This window comes from Parus major, chromosome Z, assembly GCF_001522545.3.
Source record: "Parus major isolate Abel chromosome Z, Parus_major1.1, whole genome shotgun sequence".
NCBI lineage: Eukaryota > Metazoa > Chordata > Aves > Passeriformes > Paridae > Parus > Parus major.
The window spans coordinates 14192439-14217557 of record NC_031799.1 but is presented as its reverse complement, the minus strand read 5'-3'; the positions used below and the strand labels follow the sequence as shown (position 1 = coordinate 14217557).

General features: G+C 36.6%; 1 protein-coding gene across 1 annotated transcript in view; it reads left to right on the top strand.

The window, feature by feature from the left end:
- HCN1 (hyperpolarization activated cyclic nucleotide gated potassium channel 1) overlaps positions 1 to 25119 on the top strand; it is a 194367-nt gene that overhangs the window by 165777 nt on the left and 3471 nt on the right. The window contains exons 6-7 of the mRNA XM_015615519.2: positions 7130 to 7370; positions 23756 to 23920. Coding sequence (XP_015471005.1) covers positions 7130 to 7370; positions 23756 to 23920 — 406 coding nt within the window. The remainder of the gene's footprint in view (positions 1 to 7129; positions 7371 to 23755; positions 23921 to 25119) is intronic.

Below are 25119 nucleotides of genomic sequence, written 5' to 3'. Positions count from 1 at the left end.
TAAATCACCACTAATTTTTAAATAGCTGTTTTCCTGGTTGTTGCTACTGTGTCAACCAAACCATGCACACAGGGCGTAGGTAAAGCACATTCTCTTGAGAGCTTCTTGCTCAGGTTTGACCATTTGGGTTGCTGCACATGGGAAACAGAAGAAAGGAGGAGAGGACAGAGAGGGAGAGTTGGAATGGCAGAAGGAATTCCTTACCCATTTCAGAGCACACAATAAACTTTTCATGAAAGCATTCACAGCTTCAGTTTCTGATCTTGATCAAACAAGTGCAAATCAGAAATAACACAAAAAAATTGTACCCAAACCATACCTTTCCATTTCTTCTAAGGTATGCTTATGTTTTCCTACCACCTAGTTCTTTGCTTCAAACTTTATTTTAGTCCCCAGTCACCCCTGATAGCTTCAAACACAGATTTCTTCCTCCCTGCTTTCATCCACTAGTTATTCTATTTGTGGCCTTCTGATTTCTGATTATTAGAAAAACTTTCTCCTCTTTCTTAATTACTGAAATTGATCCTTAGGAAGTGTGAAAGGTGCTTCATTCATTGTCAAGCAAACTTGAAGTCTACTTCACTGCTACTATTCACGTGCCACTTTTCCAATCACTAGCACAAAATATGGATAATCGTATGGATACCTGTAGGATATCAGTACTGATAAGATTTTTTCAACTTCACATCTCTTAGGATTCATTTTCTGCTACAGTTTTAAAGTACATGTGTTTAAATCTGTATTCTCATTGGTATAAAGGGCAATGTCAAAATGTAAAATACCTGCTAAACCAAGATTTCAGCCTTAATTACCCCCCTCCAAGATATTTTTTAAATACTGTATAGGATTAACAAATATAACACTCCAGTGTACACACACACACAAGTTGGAATGAAGATATTTAGTTACTCAGCAGCAGAAAATTGAAATAGTGATTGTTAAATACTTTTGTAAATTGCAGTTTATTTATTCAGTTAATAAGACAGAACAGTCTCTCCAGAAACTGCTGTTACGGTACAGCACTAATTCCACATTACCTTCTGTAATAAACTGTGGGTGTTTTTCCAAAAAGCATAGAGAAAATTTGTTCAGCAGAACAGTTCAAAGGATAAAACCTTCAAGAAGACTGGTCAGATGGCCCAAACTTTAAGTGTTTATGTGAATTATCAGAACTTCTCAGGGTTTTGAAATTAGACTTGCCATCTCTTTTACGGACTGCCTTGAAACATTGGCTGTATTGGTGCTTCCATTTTAATGCCTCTCCTCCTTTTCGAGCTGGAAAACAAACTTCAGCAGCATTTAACATTGCAGAACATTGAAGAAGATGAAAGCTAAATTCTTTTTTAAAATAGTTAGGAAATGGATAAGCACTTGGATGAATGGAAGAGTGGATAGATAGTGTCTTTTTTATTTTTTGTGTTTTTTAATCTTCTAAATATAATGGAAAATCCAAAGATGAGCTTGAGATGCACAGAACTGTTTTCCCTTAAGATCCACTGAATCAGTTAACAAGCTGGGGAAAAGATGGATATCTTTCATCAGAATACCTTTATTGGAGGTTTGGTTGAACCATATTGCCTCAAAAGGATTATTTTGTCTGAATTTGAACTTGATGCAATAATAATAGTACTGAAGCATTAAAAATGCATATAAGGAGTTGAATAGAAAATTCTAATCAAGAAGAGAATGACTGAAAAGTATGCAGAAGGCCAACATTTAATCACCAAAGCCAAGAAAATATAAGTGATCAAATCTTTATCCCTCCTGATTGCAAAGGCATAAAAAAGATTTCTTTGTCTTAGAAGACAGCAATACCAGCTACCATATGCTTTGTTTAGGGTTGACTTGTCTTAATCTGCATTAAACAGAGCTAGACAGAAAAAAAACCAACCTGTTTTATCTCAGTCCTGTCAGTCTTGGTAGAATTTCATTCATTGTTATGCTGCAAAGCCTATGTGTTCCTTCCTTCATTTTGCCTAAGTTTATCTCACAGCTGCATGGCTAATTTTCTGCATGTGGATACACTTTATCCAGGTATACTGGGGGTCTTGGGAACTGGAGGGTTTTGAAAATGCAAGTAGACAGGTTGGTCAGTGGTTTTCAAAGCAATTGAGATTCCATGGACTCTCTTTGCCCTAGAGATCAGAGGGTTTTTTCAGGCTTTGTGCATTCTCCGTAGGTCAGACTCAGACCAGAGCATTCTTGGGCTTTAAAATACATGACCAAAAGGTCTACACAGGAAGCTTTTCTAAAGCAGACACAAGGATTATCCAGTTTTATTGACAAAATGACAAAATACCAAGTCCTGAAGGAAAAAGAATAGTGTTTCTTGACAGAGTCTCTATGTTGAAAGCGATCAATGTATTTGAAAAAATGGAAAATTGTGGCAATCCCATTCAAAGAGAAAAAAAATGTACATAGATGTTGTTACTTACATGAAAGACCTCTGATCAAAAATTGTTTTTTAGTCCTACACTCTGTAGAGATGGTTAAACAGTATGTGTCAAAGCAATTTGAACAATTTCAGGTGCAACAGAAATGAGGAATATTGCGTCCCATTGCCACATGTAGATTTTCTGGCCTTTAACAAGTTGTTAGATAATGATGTAGTCATTCCCTCAGTGGGGTACTAATCCTAGTCCTCCTGACTGCCTGCTGTCATAAAACCTGTGAGAACTTAGTATCAGTGAGATGCCTCCTTACTGCCAAACTTTACTCTAATTGACCAATGGGTTAAAAAATTACAGGAAATCATGAACAGATACAGAATGTAGCTCCTTAAAACCATGTTTAAATATATCTCACCTGCTCAAACAGCCCCAAATCCCTAAATATAATGCCTTTTCCTATTAATGATGGGCCAGTAATTTTTCATTTGCAAGTTTTTTCTAAGAGAAAAAATCGTTTTCTCAGTAAAGTTATTTCTTTCTTTCAGTGATCAGGAAATTAAGACAGATTTAGTTTCACATCCTTTGAAAGCAAAATATAAAGAAATACTTGGGAAAAAAAGTGCACTGTTTCAGTTATACATATATATATATATATCTTTTCTTGCAGTAGTATGTAGAAGTCTAACAAAGCTAAGCTATTTTCCTAAACACATAAGAACATCACTTGTAGTAGGAAGTAATATCTTTTATTAGCTGGATTACTGAGAAAAACTAAAGAACTTTTCAGGCAAACAGATCTTTCATGAACTTTTCCTTTTTTATGGCAACAGGATTTTCCAGTCAGTCTGACTAAAAGCACTAGTATACATCTGAAAATCTTCTGAAAAAAGAGTTCCTAAAAACTTTTAGAAATGCCAACAAAGAACTCCAGTCACAGCTGGGACAGCCTTGTGACTGCTTCTGTAACATCTTGAGATGCTTCAGAGAAGCCATGAAGAAATATTGATCAATGAAGCCATCATTGAAATAATACATCACACAAAATAATATCTGATGCTTTCAGATCAGTTTGAAAAAAAATCCAGGAAGGTCAAGAGGAGTAATAAATCCAATATATTACAAAGGAGCAGAAGCCAGTGTAATTACCTAACCAATCTCTTATATAAAGCAGACCATTGAATCTCTGACTTAATTCTTGTGTAAGAGACCAGAAATTGGATAGATCAACACTTGCTCCATTTAGGTCTGATTCATTCTTGCTCTTTAACCATTTCAGCTATAAAATGCACTCCTAATCCCTTCTTCAAGCTTCATTTGGTATTTTCTTCCCTGATCCTTTCCTCAGGATTCATTTTGGTATTTTCTGCACCAAGTAGAGGTGAGATAAAATCTCATGTAACGAAGGTATCATATTGGGCAGCATAGTTGGGTTCCAGTATAGCAACAAAAAATTAAAAGAAAAATATGAGTGATAGATTTTTCTCTGTACAAAATGTCAACTCATAATTTGTCAGTTTCTTCATTCATTGCCTCTCTTTTAAAACACAGAACTTTTTCTCCTAGTACTTTCTGAGTTATATAAAACACTTTCATAATCTTTACTGTTTCTTTCTCCCCAGGATGATATTTAAAGTAATACACAATAACCTGAAATTGCAGAACTGCTTGTGATTAAGACTCAGGGAAATGTATTTTACTTGCTCTGAATGATCTCATATTTAAATAAAAGAACACTTTAAAGAAAAACAAAGCACTTAAAAATGACACATTTCTTTCTCCCTCAGTAATTTTCCACCTTCTAACATCTTAAATAAGGGAAGTTTGTACTTTAGCACAAACTTTCACAGAAAACTAATCAACAAAATGAATGCATTACTAGGAATAACAGCTCAAATTACCTCAGCAGGGTGGTTTTGTAACTATGTTGGTACCTTCATTAGGCAACTCAGGCTGAGCAGGATAATGTGTGTGTATACATGGGTATATCCAGCTACAGATTACATAATGCAAGAGAAAAGTGGGCATAAGATTGAGCCGTAACAGGACATGAGATTCCAAGGGTGAAAATCCTTATTCAAGAATATGTTTTGTTGGGATTCCCAAGATGGGATGAATTCCTGTCTGGGTAGGTAGGAATGGGTCTGCACAAAGGAGTCATCCAGGTCTGAATTCTCCCCTCTCTATATATCATAATCTCTCCTGTCATACTGCTGAAAATATCTTAAAGTGACTTTTCTTTTTTTTCCAATTTCCTTTTTGTTTACTTCATCTGCCCTACTTCTCGCCTTTCACTCCAGACACCTATTCTCCAGGTTTGCTGTTCCTGTGTTCTCACTTTTCACCAATTTCCATTTCTCAACCTGTAAAATCAAGCTTCCTGCCTTCTTTGTTTTCTGTTTATTTTTTTCTATGTCTTTGTGTTCCTTCTTTTTGTTTTCCTCCCATTCTCTCTTTTGTAGTACTACTCCACCTAAGTCTATTTTACTCTTTCTTCCTAATCTTGTCTGGAGTGAACTTTCTACTCTACCAGCCTTTTCTGTGCTCACCCACCAGCTTCTATATAATTTCCAGACAATTTTTGCTTTCTTTAGTAATTTCCTTTCCCTGCCTCCTGGGCATGCAAGACAAACTATTCACTTTCAGAAGCAGAAAACAAGTAGCAAGCCTACTGAAAAGTCCCTAAGACAAGACAAGTAATAGTTGTTGCCAGCATCAGTGGAAATAGCAGCAAGGCAGTCTCACAGGGAACAGAGGGTGTAGTCTGGGGCTCCTCCTGAGATGCCACTGAACTGCTAGCAGTGGGAGAAGCAAATAACTTTGGGAGGGAGGTGACAGCTGGAGCTTTGCTAAGAAATGTAGACTTTAAACAAGAAAGAAAACAAAATTCTCGTTGTGCTTTAGAAAGACATACATGGAATCTCATTATTATTGCCCCATAAAGAATATACTTAGAGGGTATCTTAGCATTATCCTCTTGACCTACTGACTCTGCAGTATTCATAGACTGGAATATCACCTATCTGGCACTTCAAATGCTGTTACTTGAAATAATTTTTAGATTCAGGCAAACACAGAAGATATCTTGCATCGAAGTTACATGATTTTTTTACATGGGAGATTAGTTTGTAGGGTACCTGGTGAGACATTTTGTTCCAATTTACTTTTCTAAGTCCCACTAAATTTATTTGGAAAGGTTGTTATTTCTCAGGGAAAGGTGGTTGTTTCTTCACTCTCCTCACTCTCAGTGCACTTGCCTGTTAATTGCTTCAGTAGCAAATGGCTTCTCTTCAGAGGGGGATTCCCACATCTTTCCCAGAAACAAGGGAACTGATTTGAAGAACCCACTATGGTTTTGTTGCTTATGGTGTGAAATTACCTGAATTTCCCCAACATGTCTGCAAGCAGGATATTACATTGTGGGACGGGAGAGGAAAAGAATTTTTCAGATCTGAGCTTCATGCTCAGAGCTGTCTGCCTGGCAAATGCATGGGAAGCTGAAAGAGCCACTTCCAGCAGGAATGCAGACATGGGAAGAAGAGCACTGATAAAGGATCTACCTTAAAAGGAGAGCACTCCTTTACATCAATCTTGAAGCCTTAGATTAGTGGAAGAAATGCTAAGGGTACTCCACTGACAGTAAAGGCATATTTAGTTTTGCAAAACATTTAAGTGACTGCTGGCTGTATTTTTCTTTTATTTGCTCTGTTTGCATTTATATACAGACAATTATATTTGCTCTTGCTGTCATGTTGGGTTTGCTACCTCAGTAGATGTTGCCTGCCTGAGCCCCTCTCCGTGTGTAACACTGATTAGTCTCAGTTCTTCCATACAGTGTTAAATCCGTAATGGCAACTGACCATGTTAATTTCCCAAGACAATGTAAAGTCTGCAAGAATGAGCTTGAAAATATTTCATAAATAGTTCATAGGGTTTTGATTTGTTTTGTTTTTATTTATTTAAAGCAAGTACAACATTTACAGCTTTTTTTTGGTACTAATCTTTTCACGTAGATGTGCTTATAGTGTGCTCTGTAAATATGAATGCAGTTTCTCCTTGGTAGGAGAAATCTTTAAGGCCCTAGGAAAATAGTAGTGCTTTCTCCATATCTACATTATACACATCTCTTTAAAGAGCAGAAATGTATGTCTCTATGTTAAAAAAATTAACTAGAAACTGCACAGGAAATTTTCCTGTTGATTTCAACTAGCTAACTGTAATATATATTTATGTTACCACTGGATATGTTCAAAACAGAAAGATGTAACTGGTGTAATATTTGAAAACATAAGGCTCGCATAATTTCATCACTTAATATAGTTATTGCAACAGCCAATCTGGTTGTCAAGCAGTGTAAGACCTGTATAATTTTCACCTTTCTGCCACACTGTCTCCTTAAACACCAGTGGGAATAATAAATAATGTGAAAAGTAACATCATTCTTCAGAAGAAGACAGCCTTTAACCTTAGACATACAAATAGAAATACAAGACTGTATTTTTGTTTCAATCACTTCACTAGAAACAGATGAAAATATGTTATAAAATAAGTATAGAGAGACAGTAAAGTCCCATATGAGCATAAAGAAATGCTTTGTTAAGAAAGCAGAACATTTTTTTCAGAAATATTTCAGAAATATATTTCAGAAAACAGAATATTTTTTTCAATGCTCATCATATTGAACATATTTGTTATTATTTGCTATTAACATATTATTATCATGACGTTTCCTTCCCATTTAGGAGATTGTCAACTTCAACTGTCGGAAGCTGGTGGCTACAATGCCTCTTTTTGCTAATGCAGACCCAAATTTTGTGACTGCCATGCTAAGCAAACTGAGATTTGAGGTGTTCCAACCTGGAGATTATATTATCCGAGAAGGGGCTGTGGGTAAGAAGATGTATTTCATTCAACATGGTGTTGCTGGTGTCATCACCAAGTCCAACAAGGAGCTGAAGCTGACAGATGGCTCTTACTTTGGAGGTGAGTAGGAAAAAATGAATGACAGCACTGGAGTGAATGCACTAGAACAAAACACGTACATAAAAGACAAAAAGAGATTTCTGAATAAGTTAGCTAAAAGTCATCACAATTCAAAATGCAGTGAAGAGTGTACAAAATATTTCTGAATAAAACATTCAGTTGTTGTGAGGACAGCTATTACAAATGCATAATGACCTTCCAGAATTTTGAAGTTATTTTGAATTAAAATAGCTGTTATTTAACAAGAAAATATTTAAATAAAATATGGTAATTTGCATAGTAATTTTATAGCTTTTAAAAGGTAAAATTGATAGGATTAATCCTTAAAAAAAAATACAATTTTTTGAGTCATAAATCTAAAGGTAAAAATCAGAGTAGGAATTGCATAATTATCAATGAATAGAAGAGCATTATTTGAATGGGATATTTTGTAATTCATTAATATTTCAAGATGTTATTAATTCTTTTTCAGTAAATTTTAGCACACATCAATGTTTATCTTTCCAATATACTCTATGAGAACCTGGACTTCCTATCTGACTAGGTAGCTTTCTAACAGATGTACATTAATAAAAATCAGGCATTAATTTTAATCCTAATTAAATTAATCTGGTAATCGTAATGAAAAATAGTTACTTGCTTAGATGAAGGCATCTGAATATGTATATTTTGATGAAAGCAATTGCTTTTCTTAAATATAATAACTGATTGTTTAAAATAGTTGTTCCCTGTGACTGCAAATCATCTTTGTGCAATAGAATAGGTGTCTGCTTCCATAAGCAGCAGAAAGGCTGCTTTTCAGAAACTGCTTGAATATTTGTGTTTGTATCACTGCTGCCCATGAGTGTTAAATTTAGGGGTCATTGTATTAATTTGCAGTTGAATTCTATGAATGATAGCATAGCTGACCTGAAAGCCTTTCGGAAGATACTCAATTGAAAGCCTAACCAGTGCCAAAAGGGGGAAGCTAAGAAAAGTGAATTGGGCTCAGCGTTTCAATTGAGCTATAGAGTTACTTAACTAATCCCATTTTAGAACAATACACTAAAGCACCTCCTTCTGATCTGGCCAGAAGACCTTGTCACTCCGAAGTAGCCTCTGCAAGGTGATTTGTATCACCAGTATTTGTAGAAGCACTTTGGTAAAGAGGTCTTGTGCTTATCCCACAGGATTAAACTGTAGATGCTGAAGACAGGAGATTAAACATAAAGAAAAGGTAAATGCTGAGGATGAGGAAACAGAGCAACCTTGGTCTTGGTCTCCTCTATGCTTAGTAGTGCCCTAGTTTATGAAAATGAGTTTGCAAGAGCCTGCGTGCTGAATCTGGCCATAATACTCCTCTGAACCAGCAGAGGATCAGAGGAGATTGCACATGAAAGTATTTTACATAACTGTCAGGCTGTTGTTGCAGTGCAACTATTTAGCTCATCCTGTTCAACTGCTACCCTTCTTAACAGGAATGAAGACCAAAAAATAAGCTACTTGCAACATCCAGACACTACAGGAACTTAACTACACTGCATACCAAAGCACTTTTGCTCATGCAAACTGCAGCTGGGATGAGACAGCTGTTGCAAATATGGGTTGTAATGCATCCAAAGCCTGCTGGGGCAAACAGAAGGCAGTAGCTGCTGCTGTAGCATGGAGGGGTGAGGAGAGATGAAAAAAGGCAAGTGCGCAGGGAGAGAGAACCTGAGACAGGAAATGTCCCAAGATCAAAAGTGGTGTGGCTCAGCTCAGTGTATTTTGTAGCAAAACACCATATATTGTGAATTTCCAGAAGTGTATTTCCAGCTGGGGAGAAGAAAGATCTGTCTGGATCAGAGGAGCTTGGATGCCCTATCCACAGATGTGTTCGAGGCCAGTCTGGATTGGGTCCTGAGCAACCTGATCTAGTGAATGGCATCCCAGACCAAGGCAAGGGCACTGGAACTAGATGATCCTAAAGGTCCCCTTACAACTCAAACCATTCTGATTTTGTAATTCTGTGACTGCAGCTGAAAAGAGAGAAAACAAGCTGCAAATCAGATATCTGTGAATTGAAAAGGTTTGGATTGTCAAAGCAGAAAATAAAAAAACAGTTCTAAAATTCTCATCTCTCTGGAGAACACCCACTTTCTCTGAAGTGTATATCAAAAAAAAAAAAAAAAAAAGGAAAAAAGTAAAAGCTTCCTGACAAAAGCAGACAGAAGGAATATTGCATAGTGATAAAATAATAAACTGGAAGATCAAGGCTGCATTCAAATCCTAAAACCAATAATCCCTTTTTTGCTTAATGGACACAAGAGAAATCTGAAGCTGACACTATGTTTAAGATGGTACTTGTAACAACAGATCTGTATAGCTCTCAGGTATGGTACAATACATCAACACCTGTGCTCCCAAAAGCAAGTAGAGGGCACACAAGTGACAGGGTGCCATGCCTAAACAGATCCTTTTTCAATTTTTAAATGTCATATGTTTTGAAAGTTCCTCGTCCCAGCTCAGAGATGCTAACTTCTGTCTGTCAGGTATGCCCCAGAGCTGAGTTACCTGGGGACCTTGGCTCTGGAGAGATTTGTAGGCTCACCTGCAGAACAGTAGAGGGTTTCACCAGCATCCTGCCTGAGATTTGGAAAACCAAACTCTTTATATGTATAATACTTCTGTGCTAACAACATTATATCAGGGAAAAGAAAATAGGTAAAAAAAACTTAGGAGTGAAAAATAATTGTCCTTAAGTTGTTGGAGAGCTGGTGATTAGTGTGAAAGCCAAGACTGAAGAGGAACCAAAGCAGAATCACAAGTATTTGGGAGTGACTTGAATGGAGTGAATGGAGACTCTTGGGAGAACAAAAGCCTGGCAAACCAAAACTTGCAGTAAAAAAGAGGAAATATCTTGAGGTTTGAGAATGGATGTTGAACATTTTAATTCTCCTGCCTGATCTTTGTTTTTAATTAAAAACAGGCTTAGATCTGGTTTAATAGGAAACTAGATAAACCTTACAATTGGCTGGTAATTCTTCTCAAAAAGAATATGCCTGGATAACCACCAGTGAAATAGATGAATCAGACTATACCTTCTCTGCTGTATGCTTTCTGTTCATTTTTGAGGGACTCGCAAGGCGGTGACAGTGGAAAGATCTGGGTTTGGCTGCTGCCTGCTTCCTTCTCATCTGCACTCACTGGTTTTCTTTTGGGAGGGAAGGAGTAAATACAATGATGTAACCACAGTTGTTCTGGTTTATATATTCTGGTTTATTCCTTGGTATTTCTGTGGGAAGAGCATTCTGTCCCTTGACCTTGATGTGTGTTCATAAATGTAATCTTCTTGAACTTTGTGTGCCGGAGCATTGCTTAGCCCAGCAGTTTGTAGGATGCTCACTTTCACCCCAATAGGTGTGGGTTTTTTTCAGGTAGAAGGACATTATCATCCTACATATCTCCTCCAAGTGCTAGTAGGAATTTGTAAAGCAGTTTCTGGTACTACTATCCTCTCACCATTTTGCTGGAATTTGTAGAAAATAGTAACTTTTTACTGCCTCGCCTTACAATCCCTGTCCTCACATGGTATGCTCATGTGAATTTTTATAAAAAGGGACAGGAATTAGACATGGAAGACATGAAACTAATTTTCACTATACTGTGCAGTTATATAGTCATTTCTACATGAGTGAAATTATGTATTTTCACACTTATCAGTGAAAAATCATGGGATTTTAATACTCTATAGTGGCTTGTACTGGATTTGTTTTTAATGGAACTGTGTATATATATATATATATATATATGTTTTGATACATCAGTGGATTTTTTAATGTCCTGCTTCATTTTTTACTCTGTTTTATAATAGTTCCCCATTATTAGAAATTTTGCTCCTAGTTCCCCATTATTAGATATGGGATTGCTGCCACTATCAAAACAGCAGTAGATGCAATTTTTCCTTTTACAAGTACAAGAGAAACTTCTCACACTGACAGCTTTCGTATGGGAGGGAATAAGGTAATTTCAATAGAAATTACCATAGAATCATAGAAACATAAAATGGCTTGGGTTGAAAAGGATGCTTAACACCATCTAGTTCTGCTCCCCCCACCATGGTCAGGGACACCTCTCACTAGACCAGCTTGCTAAGAGCCCCATCTAAGTGCTCATCCTTGAACACTTCCAGGGATGGGGGCATCCACAACCTCTAGGCAATCTTTGCCAGTGCCTCACCACTCTCACTGAAAAGTATTTTTTCCAAGTATCTAATGTATCTATTCTGTTTCAGTTTGAAGCCATTTCCCCTTGTCTTTTCACCACATGCTCTTGTAAAAAGTCTCTCTATGTCTTTCTTGGAGACTCAGGTCAGGCACCAGAGGATCTCAATTAGGTCACCTCTAAGCCTTCTCTTTTCCAGGCTGAAAAAAACAGTTCTCTCAGCCTTGCTTTATAGAAGAGGTGCTCCAGCCTTCTGATCATCTTGGCATCCTCTGGATTTGTTCCAATAGGTCCAAGTCCTTCCTTTCTTGAAGAGCCCAGCTCTGGATGCTCCAGCTGGGTCTCAGCAGAGCAGAGCAGAGGGGCAGAATCCCCTCCCTCCCCTGCTGCCCACGGGGCTCTGGATGCAGCCCAGGACACGTTTGGCTCTCTGGGCTGTGAGTGCCATGGCCAGGGCATGTCCAGCCTCTCACCCACAGCACCCCCAGGTCCTTCTGGGCAGGGCTGCTCTGGGTCTGTTCATGCCCAGCCTGTGCTGACACCAGGGGTGTCCCAAGGTGCAGCACCAGCACCTGGCCTTGTTAAACTTCATGAGATTCCCATGGGTTACTTCTTGAGCTTGTCCAGGTCCCTCTGGATGGCATCCCATCCTTCAGGAGTGGCAACCACTCCTGCTAAGTTTGGATTCATCAGCAAATTTGCAGAGGGTGCACCAGATTCCTTCATTTATTTCATTAATGAGGACTCTACATAAGACTGATCCCAGTACAGATCCCTGAGGGACACCACTTGTCACTGATTTCCATCAGGACTCTGAGCCATTGACTAGTACCCTCTGGATGTGACCATACAACCAACTCTTTATCCAAGAAATCATGATCTCCTTCTAGCTGCTTCTGTAGGGCTAGTGACATGTGAATGAAGGTCAGGAAAGAATGAAAGGACAGTGTGGACTATATTAACACATAGGAAAAACTGTAAGGAAGAGTGTAGGAGCAAGATGTAAATAGAGAGGGGACTCTGTGGGTGGGAGCCAGGTTGTGCATGGTGCAAATAAATGGGAGAGGCAGCAGCTGACAGTGCAGGGGAACATCCCAATGAGACTTTTTGGAAAGGGAGGAAAACACAAGCAGGAAGCACAGATCTGAACAACCTCCAGAAGCTGGAAAAGAATAGGAAGATGGTACTATCCCTTGCGGACAGAGAGTTGGAAAACCTGACTGCATGTTTTTAAAGTTAAACTGAATTGAAAGCTTCAGATTGACACACCTGAACTCAGCTTCCTGGGATGGAGAATAAGAATCAGGAGGCAGGTGAAAAATGTAAGCAATTGTATTTTGAGGATGCTGTGATTATGAAATGGTTTTTGTCATTTTGTCCCTGCTCCTGAATAGCTACAGTTTACAATACTGAGAATACAAAGTACACAGCAGTGGATAATGACAGCTTCCCCATTCCTGCTTTCTCTGTCTCTGAATATTTGTCTTTCTCTTTGATATATTGGTAGTTCAAACTCATTTATGATATAATCCCAGTAATAAACGGTAGGAGGGAAATTGCCAGGTTTCAATCCTATTGAACATTTTCCTCTCACTACCAAGTGATTTGATTAGAAATTGCTCTTCTTGTTACAGGAGGAATTACTGAACAGACTGTGTATTAATTCTTCCCTATACATACAAAATTGGCAAAATGTGAAGATTTTGACATCTCTAGAGATGAAGCACAAGGATATGAGTCTTTGGCTTATAGAAGACGTTAGTGCATCAAGGCTTTACAGAGCAGAATTACTAATGTATCTAAAGAGCCTAATACTTACCTAATTTACCTATACCAATACATATTGATAGAAACTGATGTACTACCACTGCTCTGTGCAAATATTCTGATTTTTGCTGTGGTAAATTTTTTCAGAATCACTCCATAATAATATTATATAAGTTGGTAATAAAAAAACTCTAATAATTAATCACATCAAACATGCGGTAGTGTAATAGACTAAAGAAATGTTTACTTTAATAAAATAAATCCTTTCCAATTATCTCCTTAAAAAGATGTGTGTGTCAGGACTACTTCAGTCATCACAGTAAGATCAGGCCCTGCAACTTCTCCTTCCCTTCTGGAAAGGCCTTTTTGCTCCCTGATACCTTGTGACCCTTCACCTCTCTGCATACCCCTCACCCCAGACTCGGTCAGATGGTGTTCCCATGCACTCAGATACGTAGAGCAGGCTCCTGCTTGGAGAACAAAGTGGAAAAGCAGCTTTTAACCATTGATAATTTGCCTGAGATTGTTACCCCTGCAAACATAAAAGTTTCAAGCTGCCCCACAGCTATTGCAGAGGACTTTGATGAGCTGGAGTGGTTTCATGAGGTCCTGTGCCCCTCCAGCTGCCAGCCCTGTGGAATCAGAGGAGACACTCAGGACAGACAGGTACAGACAGACGGAACAGGACAGGTAGTCCTGGTTCTGATAAGCACTTGCTGAGCTGCCTCTGTGAACTGGTGTCTTACAGCGGGGCTGACATGCCTACAGAGAGGAGAAGAAAGGAATAAATCCCACACTGCCCAACCAGTAAGACTCAGCACAGCTTACTCAAAGGAGGATTTCTGGGAACACGTTCAGGACTCTGCTGTTACTTCATTTGCTTTCTCACTGGTGGACAGAGGCCTGATTGTTCACTGTGGTCTCATCCTGCTCTTTTCTGTAGTCACTGGCAAAATTCCTCTCAACCACAAAGGACACAAGATAAGACTGGTCTCCCTGCTATCTTTTCCTTGCTCCATCTGTTTTCCCACCTGTGTTTACACAGGCTTTCCTTCATGCAGCAGCCCAGACATATGTTCCGGGAAATTTAACCCCTTTTTTTCTGTTTTCAACAGATACTGTGTTAGAGCTGAAGGACTTTCAGTATTGCTAAGGAAATAGTGTTTAGGAAGTGCAGATATATTTTAATTAATTAAGTCTGGGGGCCCATGGAGGTTTTGTGAGTTGAAGGAGTTTCCTAATTCCAGTAGGCAATTCTACATTAATTCCTGCTGCCCAGTTGCAGATCCTGCTCCCCACTGTTTCTTCCCCCACTGAAAATCCCAATGGTATCATGCCACTTGGAGTCAGGAGATAAATCAGTTTTTAGACTAACTAAAACTCATTTTTTATAACTCATAACTGCTAATTTATTTTCTGTAAACTTCCAGTTATGTTTAACATGAAGAAATGAATGAGATTTTTTTTAAAAAAATTATGATATATATATATATATGAGAGTTACTGTGTGTGGATATTAAACTGAACTGGCCTATCACATTGTAGTAAGAGACAAATACATGTTTTATTATACTTACTCAAAGGCAGATATCACTATTTGTGCTTCATGTCATCATTCATCCAGCAAATCTATCTAGAAACCAGATTCTCATTGCCATCTTCCCAGACAATGTCCCAGAGACATATTATAGCATCTTTTCTTTTTTGGTTTATTTTTTGTAACATGTAGTTCATGGAATACTTTAAATTTTAAATGTTTTATTTTGCTTAAATTATTTAATGCAGTTTTAACATTTAGCCTTCTGCACTTGAAATTCTAATAAACTCTATCTTGCATTTGGTTCAGCTTGTAGAAAGCCAATTAGATAGAACTTCTTTGACCTACCTATTATTTATGGAGCTTTTCCCCCTTTCGGAACAGTAACTGTCAGTATATTTTAGACCAGTGCAGTGGAAAACAATACCATGGGAAATGTTGAGTCACTTTGGATTATATTTTGCCACTTATTTTTTTCTGGTTACACTCTAGGTGCTTCCTTTTGATAGAATACTTTAAAAGATTTGCAGTATAATACTGATTATAAATAGAAAAAAGTCTGTTGAAGTACTTTACATATGGACACTATGATATGATATGATATATAATTTTACATTTTGTAAAAATACTGCATATGGATATTCCTTATTCAACGTAGTGGTGGATTAAGTCTTTCAATATTCATTCCATAATCCAGTTAATTATAAGTAGCCCCACTGAGGTGTGATTATTCGTATTCTTAATGGCAGGGACATAATTAAAGACTTTAACGGAGCAGGATCTCCACATCTCCATGCCAACTCGTTTGTAAAACATTTTTCAGCTGAACAGTATAGAACATTTTTCTAAAAATATTGTCTGCAAGAGGGCCTAAAAGTTAAAAGTCTTTTTGGCACAGACTGATCTGCCATTTTGAGGCTACATAATATGCAATAGTCCTCATAATATTGCATAATTTCTTGTTGACAAGAAATAGGTGTGTTGTTCTTTTCACACTGTATTTTATAAGGAAAATAATAATTAGAAGGACTTCTTGGTATTCAAATCCAGTCATTTTTTAAAAGGGCAAGAGAATTTTTAGGAAGATAGAATGAAATAACTCTTTTATGCTAAAAGGTAAAGTTGATTTGGATTTAGGAGTTTAGTTAGCAAACATAAATGTAAATTTAACAGTATTCATAATAACACAAGTAATAGTCTTGCAATCTAAAAGCATAAATAAATTATAATTATAATTCTGCTAATACATTAACAGTATACTTTATTAATTTAAACTTTATATAACTAGCAAGATACAAAATACCACATTGCATGCCTTGGAAATCAAATATGGTCAACATAGATAAGGCAGAAGAAGATTTTCCAAGCATCTTCAATTTCACACAGTAGAACTTTAACTAAATATTTGAGTTTAGATTAAATATTTAATCTAAATATTTAATTCAGACAGTCTCTGATAATTTTTTTAATAATTTAATGGAAAGAAGTACAGTATTTTTATAGCTAACTTTAATTCAAGTTGAATAGTTTAATTTGTAACTTACTGCTTGCTAAACTCAAAATTATAAGAGCATACCACTGAACACGTAAGGAACTAAGTAGCTTTTTTCAATAGGCAATATGCATCCATCTGAGTAAAAGCAGGAGTAAATGAATTACATAAAATCACTTTCAGCTTTTGACACAGTGAGTATAAAAAACTTATGCATATTATTTTAGATTCTAAGCTTAGTTATTATTGTTTTAAGGCATATGAAATTATCAGTAAAGCTGTGTGCTTTTACAAGATTATAAATAGATTATCTTAATTGCTCTTTATAGAAAGAACACTTTAATAAATTAGAAGAAAAACATATGGATGCTGTGTTATAAATATCATTAATGATAAAATATGCACTTTTATTTTTATTTTATAGAATTATCTTAAGCTTCTGTTTTGTCTTACAGAGATTTCTTAAAAGAATTTGATTGAACACTGGAAAATAGTGAGGATGTAAGAAATGTTCATAAGTGTAAATGTGGCACTCAGTGCCACAGTCTGGCAGAAAGGGTGGTGTTCAGTTAAAGGTCAGATTTGATCTCTGAGGTCTTTTCCAACCTCAGTGATTCTGTGTTTCTGTTACTGGCTTTTGTCTGCTCTAGTCATGAATACTTGGCCTCAGCTATTTTCAGTACCTGCACATGGAAAAAAGCAAAGAGAGGTCAGGATGAAAATATAATGTCCCTGCTCAGATAATTTGCCACTTTTCATTAAAATGAGAAACTGTTTTCTTTTAGATAAGTGGCAATTGGAGCTAGGTAAAGAAAGAAACATACTCTAAGGGTTGTTGGCAAACACTACATAAATATATTTTTTTTTTAAATAAGTTTTTGTCTATAAATTCTTTCAAAGTTTGAGTCAATTAAATGTATGCAGTTCTTTTCAAATGAATAATTTTTCCCCAAGTAAATTTTTGCTACTTCTTTTGCTATTGTTACATTAAATTAAATAAAATACCATAAATTAAACAATGAACATACAGAGAGCTCAGGTGTCAGTCTTCAGAGACAGAAAGTTCAAATTACTACAAACAGGCAATAAAAATGTCAGCTAAACTAACCTATGTGGTTTTTGTTTGGGGGGTTTCGGGGTTTTTTATGTTATTTGTTCAGTTGGATTTTTAATAGGATGACTAATAAGGGCAACAGCTATCACAAATTACAAATAGATATATTTGAAATAGGTTCAGGTAAATAGTTTAAGAAGTGATAAAAGACTGTAGATGGGATATTACAGGAGTTGCTTTTAATTCTAATCAGCCATTTTTAGTCCCTCTTCAAAACAAGAACTACTTGGTAATGTATACAGGCTGCTTTATAAACCATCTCCCCTACTGACAAACCCAGATATTTGAAAGCAACTCAACAGACAATTATTGCTCTCATATTTTAAAGGAAGAGGTCATGTAGGCAGGATGTGCTAACTCAAACTAACTTCTCTGCAATTCCATATTTAGTGAAAACATGGTGGCAACAGCTGCAGTTTTTGTATAGCTTCCTTTTGGGCAGTCCAGATTACAAATCTGGCTGTAAAAGGCAGGAGTTATCTCCATTTTCCTTTCTCCTTAAATTCTCTCCCTTGCTGCAGAAATGTTCCTCTTGAGCAGTGACTATCTTTTAGTATTTCTTAAATGTAAGACCCAATTTTTTAGAACACAGATAACTGAAGTTCACTTAATTGTATCAAACTACATTCTGAGTAATTGTAAAGCCTGGTGGTAGTTATTTTAGTAATTATAAATAAAAGCAGCCTATGTCTGGGTTTACCATTGTCTACACTAGCAACAATATGCTGAAAGATAAAAAGAACACATTAAAAATGAGGAAAAAATATAGACATATGCATTTCATGTTTTCCAGCATTTAATAAAGAAAAATGAATCAGATTTGCAGATTCTTATGTTAAAGTAACATGTTCTCATATGAAGCAGCTTCTCCCTGTTTTCTGTATTGGAGATGCTTAAGTCAACATGGAACTGAAAAATCAGTTTCTGAAAGAATGGATGCTTAGAAGCTTACTGATTTATTTATTTTTTTTTTTTAATTGCTTGAAGTTTATATAGTCCTTTCCAAAAGGGAAAAAGAATCCAGCCATATTCACATTACGAGCTGTAAATCTGTGAACAGAGTGCCCCATGCTGAATGTCTCTTGCTGTGACTGCCACACAAAGAAGGTGCCCATTAGCCAGTTTCTGCTCAGTGGGCAACTTCAGCTGCTTGAAAGAAGTAAAGAACTGTCAATCCTTGTAGATGCCAAGAAGTTGGTGTTATGAAGAGCTATTAGAAAATAAGCATAGCTTAAACATAGTGGTTCTGGGAGGCTTGCTCTGAAGTCATAAAAGATGGGTAGATGGAAAGAACACTTGGACATTGAAGTTTTGTCTATGGTAATTTAGTAGCTCATTGCTCTGTATAAAATAAACAATATTCTAATCCACTGTCCTGTTCTCAAAAAACATTACCAAGTCTGTTATACTGACTGACCCAAGCTTTTGAATTGCTTTGATTTTCCATCTTTCTTCTGCTGCTGGAAGTAATCAACCTGAACAGCTGACAACATGCACAGCAACTTATGTGCCCACAAGTTTCCTGTTGAGGAACTGAACCAGTAGTCCTCAGCTGGAAGGACATATCACTAGATCCTGTAATGTTTAATCTGACGGATGATGGGAAATCATACAGCTTTGGAAGGGAACAGAAATGCATAAAAACTGCTAGTTGCTCCTAATTGCATTTAATATAGACTCTATATAGCTAAAATACTGTTGAGTTCATTAATTCATTACTACACAAATTTCTGCACCTAGTAAAGTGAACTTGTGTCCTTGCAAGACCACGATGCACATAGAATAATTCATTGTTTAAATTTTCTGTTTATACAATGTAACATTCTAAACTAAGAAATATGGTCCATGGAGACAGGACTGGTTTGGTGTTCTTCAGTGAACTTGCTAACTACTGGACTCAAAACTTACCTTTACCAACACAGTTTATTGTTGGTGGGCACATTTTGTCCGCAAGGTAACTTTATTTTGATATTCTAATTTCTGCAGATTTTAATCTCTAGTCAAATGTTAATGTGACATATAAGGTTGAGTAATTACATCTGGAATATAATTTATATGTAAAATGAACAGATGATGTATACACTCTCACATAAACTATACTGCTTCTCAGAGTAACAAAGGAATTTTCCTATATAAAAATTTTCTGTATAAAATGGAAACCAAAAATTTTTGCTAGGATGGCACGTAGATACATACCCATCCAGCAAAGACTAAAGAAGAGATCAACGACATATATCCTTGTAATTATAATATGTGATTAATCTCCTCCACATCCATAAACAGCACTTATTTTCTCAAAGAAAAAACTATTTAGGCATCATGTAAAAACAGGGGAGGGGAAAAATTATCAACTACAGTGGCATATCAGTACAGTCCATAAGAACAATGAACCTGGTCTCAGCTGGGATCAAAACTTGATCCTTACAAAAGGCCTATTAATCCTATTCTTTAAAATTTTTCCTGTGGGCTATGTCACTCATCTTACCTCATTCAGATTACCTCACTCATGCTGAAGTCAGCCTTCCTTATTGCTTTCTTTCAGATATGCAAAATTTCCTATGCAGAATGTTCTGTCACATTAATGCAATAATAAAATACAACCTATGCATTCCCTGTTTTATGAGATACCAATATGGGCAAGCTCCTTTAGAAATTCATGGTGTTCCAAAAACTGAACCTGATCCAGCTTGTGCTGAAATCCTGCCATAGAATCATAGATTGAAAAGACCTTCAGATCATTGAATCCAACTGTTAACACAGCACTAACAACACCATCACTCAGCCACATCCCACATATGTGTACAACTGGTATGTTGGTGATTGGCTTTGATTATTATAACTTTTAGAAAAGGTTAGCTTCTCTTTTATCATTGCTTGTTTTAGTTAAGAATCTTCACAGAAGAAAGTACACTGTATTTGAGCCCATTTCCATATTCTTTTGAGGGCTGTATTTTAATGTGGGAAAGACCTGATCCTAGCAGACCACAAATTATGATTTTCACAAATGACTCCATTACATTTGCATTAAACATGGACTGTAAGAACAAATGAATGTTTTTATCATCATTCAGTGCTTTCAAACAGTCACTTTCCATTAGGGCAGTGATTGACATTTGTTTCATAATGTTCCAGGTAACAGTTGTCCACAGAGATTAAATAATTAAAGTAAAATTTGCATTCAGAATTGAATTACAGGTTCATTGTAGCCTAGTATATAATTTTTAATTGGAATTGAAGACATTCTTTTGTTTGGAAAGACAGCAGTATTTGACACACTGAAAGTGTCAGCATGAAGGCAATGCATTATGCCAAATGTACATGGTAATATTAGTAATATGCTGCCGATATTTTTATGCTAATAGAGAACTTTGTCTGTCCAAACTGTATAAAAATACTCTATGCCTTTTGTGTTTCACTACACACACCTGTGTTATTATTGTATTTCCTAGTCTATTTAAATCAATTGAACATCAAAGAGACCATAATTTTTAAGGGCACCTGGTGTACTTGATGCCACTAAGGCTCATTTTAAACATGTCATGGCTATTTTCATTGCTTTATTCTTTTCATGAAAAACAAACACTTTGGCTTATTTAAATGAACACAAGTGTTTAATGGGAACACATTTCAGTATTCTTGCTCTCTGGTTCAGGCAAGGAAGATTTCATATATTATTTCTCATTATGCTTGAGGGTCTGTCCAAACAGCTGACAGATTAACACATACAATTAGCAAACACTTAGTCTTATGAACAGACTACAAATGATGTTATTGATACATATAACAAGGCAATATAGATGATGAGTCAGTGACTATACTACCAAGAAACACCACTGGAAATGCAGTATGTGGATATTCATTCGCAGTATTTTTCCTGTAAGAAAACTGTAGTTCATCTTTTGAGTAAGACTATTCAACTGGAGTTGAGAACACAAAGCTGTCCTTGTTTACAGAGCAGGCATCCTCCACAGCAGCACTCCCTGACCAGTTTCTGGGCACTGGGACATTTGTCATATCTTTTCTGACCCACTGTTTATTGTATTATCTAACTAGTAGGATTACAAATATTAAAAGCCTTCCAGACATATATTCTTCAACCAGAAGTTCTGGGTTGACAGTCTGCACATCACAGTTTTCATTGATTTCTTCCTTCACCTTACTTGACAAAAAATAATAGAAGATGAAAGAAGAAGAAAAAAAGTAGTTCTATTTGTTACAGTAGTATCCATGAATTCTACAGTCCCATTGTCCAGTGATGAAACCCAACATTATCTCTTATGGTTTCTTCCCATCTTTCTGATGTAATCTACAGTACAGTGGTCAAGATTATTAATGATAAAAACTATACTTTCTCCAGTTTTTTCTGCACTCTTCAGAATGATGGGGATTTAGGAGACACTTTTTTGGGAGGGGGAAAATTTTATGCTTTTTAAATTCAAATATTTTTTGAGAGTAGCAGAAGACACCTATGTGTCATTTGCAGCAATTTTAATTGAAGATAGCTGAAAATCAAAAGGTGATCATTAGCCACACAGACTTTCCAGACAGTTTTCTCTGAATTCAACCATGTATTGTAAAACTTTATCCTTTGTGAGACCTAAAGAATATCTTAGGAAATGGAACAGGTATTGACTGCATTTAACTGCTCCCTTTGGGCAAAATGTCCTTCTCTTGTAACTAAAATGCAGTGGGTTCAATCTAAGGAGAAGAGGTCAGGCTAAGCTAAGAGTAAGAAAAGGAAAGGACTGACTTCTGTTATACCTGGCTGGTTCTTTACAGTAAACTGTCACTATTTCATGGGCATCAAGTTTTGTAAGGGACTTCAGGTCAAGTCTCTTACTAGTATTCTCTATAAATTCTTTATTCTCCCAGTAGTTTCTATAAATTCTTCCCAAAGCTGTTGGGGTTTAAGTACATTCTGTGCTAGTATTGGTCCAATGTTAATTTACTTTGATTTAGTCACTGTAATTTAAGCATCTTATCCCCTATGCCTTCAGGTTAGGTAGCATGTGAAGATTCCTCCACAAGAAGTATGAGACAAAAAATAAAACCAAGGTTCTTCATATTCTAGATTAATAAAATATATATTTATTGAAGACATACAGGAAAAAACCCCAAACCAAGGACTAGGTTTGTACTTTTGAATTGAAGAATTGAAGTCTTTCACAGAATTATTTATTATTTGGTTTTACACACTTGAAAATGGTAGTTAGATTGAAATTGAGCATATAATGGACAAACAGCAAGATAGGAGACAGTTTCCTACTTTTGCATTTAAATACCAGCTATGAACTCGCAGCTTTGACTGCTAGAACTGAGTAGGAAAACTTATCTCTCTCTACCCTGAATGTGCTAAAGAATTCTTGGTATTTCTAAGCGTGTTCATAGTCCCCGGTTTGAAAATGGGATCAACTCAAACACTACTTTTTGCAAATGACTTTCTAATTTTCTATATTTTATTCTAAATACATAAATACTTTACCCCAAATGTTTTGCTGTTACAAGCCTCAGACACTGACATTGGACTCTATGCAGTTACCCTAATACTCTGGGTTGGAGAATTAGAAGTCAAAAGTTTGGGGCTTTTTCTTCAGTCTCTGCATGTACCTTAAGTTTCCACTGATCCAGAATAACAGTTTCCACTGTTCCAGTCGCAGGCATTTGCAGAGAAAGGCTACTAGACTAATCATATGAACTCCATTTTTTAATCTAATGAGAATAAAGATAAAAATTTTAAGTTTTCTCTCCCAAAGTATTAGGACATAAACACCAAGGAAACAGAAGGCATGTTCATGTTGCAAGTTTTTTCTCAGAACAGCTCTTATATTCAAGTATTATTACATCATTATATCATGTATTGCATTAGTTTTATAAATCTGGTGAATGATTAAAGGGAATGGTCCTCTATGGAAGCTGTGTATTTAAAAGAAAATCAACAGAATCACTTGGGTTAATTCAGCACTTGGGTTAATCAAAGTCATCAAGCTGTGTTTGACAGCTGATGGATCATTTCTTAGAACTTGAAGCACTATTTTAGAAAGCCTTGATAGAGTTCATATGGAGAAAACCTATAGGCAGGGCTCTTAAAGGACACAAATTATTTTTTCAGAGTACCAAAAATAGAATCAAATACCTTCAGAACTGTCCCTGCAACCTTATGTAAACAGAAATAGAAAAATTGCTGCTGAGTACTAAATTATTACTTGTTAGCACGGAGTCAATTCCTAACTTTAAAGTTTCAAAGGGTTCAGTAACTTCTGTTTTCAGTGTGTGCTGAATTTTTCTCTCCCCAGAGATCTGCCTTTTGACCAAGGGCCGTCGAACTGCCAGTGTACGAGCAGACACGTACTGTCGCCTGTACTCCCTCTCAGTGGACAACTTCAACGAGGTCCTGGAAGAGTACCCCATGATGAGAAGAGCCTTTGAAACGGTGGCAATTGATAGACTTGACAGGATAGGTATATATTTCATTTTGTTGCATATGATTATTCTTAAAATCCTTCTGCATTTTCTTTCCTTTGAGCTGCATGATAAAATGCCCCTCTTTAAAAGTTTTCTTCTGTTATGCTGCAGTAAATGTTTTCTTGATCTATAAATAACACATGTGTGCAGACAAGAATTTTGCAATCTCACTTTTAAATAATAAAAACCACCAAGTTTTAGAAAGCTCTTGTACTCCTCTGAGGATTATTTTTCATACTTTAATTATCACTAGTATTATTTATTAATCCTGTAGATTTCTTTTGCTGCCTTCAGCACTTGATAGGATTTATGCTGTGTCATGAGCAGTAGATGACATTTTCTTAAATAAATTGCTTAGAGATGACATCTATAATGCTGGGAAGAGCTGAAGCCTCTCAGCACTCACAAACCCGTTGTTTGTTGAAGTGAATTAATCCTTTGCAGCAGGGCTCTCATTTTCCTCACAACATGGGCACTGCTAGCCTTGATGGCTGCATACTGGCACCGCTCAGATCTGCCTGTAATCAGAAAAGCAATCCAGTAATATGCAAGTGGAAGGCAGAAGGGTATGGCAGATTATCAAAACAATAGGTGTAAACTTGCTGTTCCAGTATTTGGGACCTCCCAACAGGACATACTAGGCAAAGCATAAAGTTTCCGATCAGAAGAACTGTACTCTGATCATCATTACTGACACTGATTTTAAAACACAGCTGTAAAAAAAACAAAAAGCAACAGTAAACTTATCCTGTTTGGTGGTGCTTCCTCAACAAAAATTCAAGAATTCAGTTTGAGGATTTCTCCATATCAATTCAATGCATAAAATCCATACAATTTGTCTCACAAGACTCTCTGGAAACGCAGTCCAACTCTAAGTAATATGTGCTTGAAAACTATTAGCAGTAAACCTCCTGTTCTTGGAGCAGCAATCCCATCTGAAGTGCAGTGTTTTATGGGAAAAAAGCCCAAAACCAGCAAAAAAAAGAGCAGTTGAGTGCTATTGTGTTCCTGAGCATCTGATGACTCAGACAGAATAGCGTCTACATCTTACAGACACTGTGAGCCATCAAGCAGACATCAGGTCACAGTGTGCAGCAGTCTTCACTGTGGAGGCAGGTGTCACATTATCCATGAGTTCATATTAGTTCACAAACCCTTAAAAGCACTGGTTGCTGATGCCTAGTAACTAGTTCCC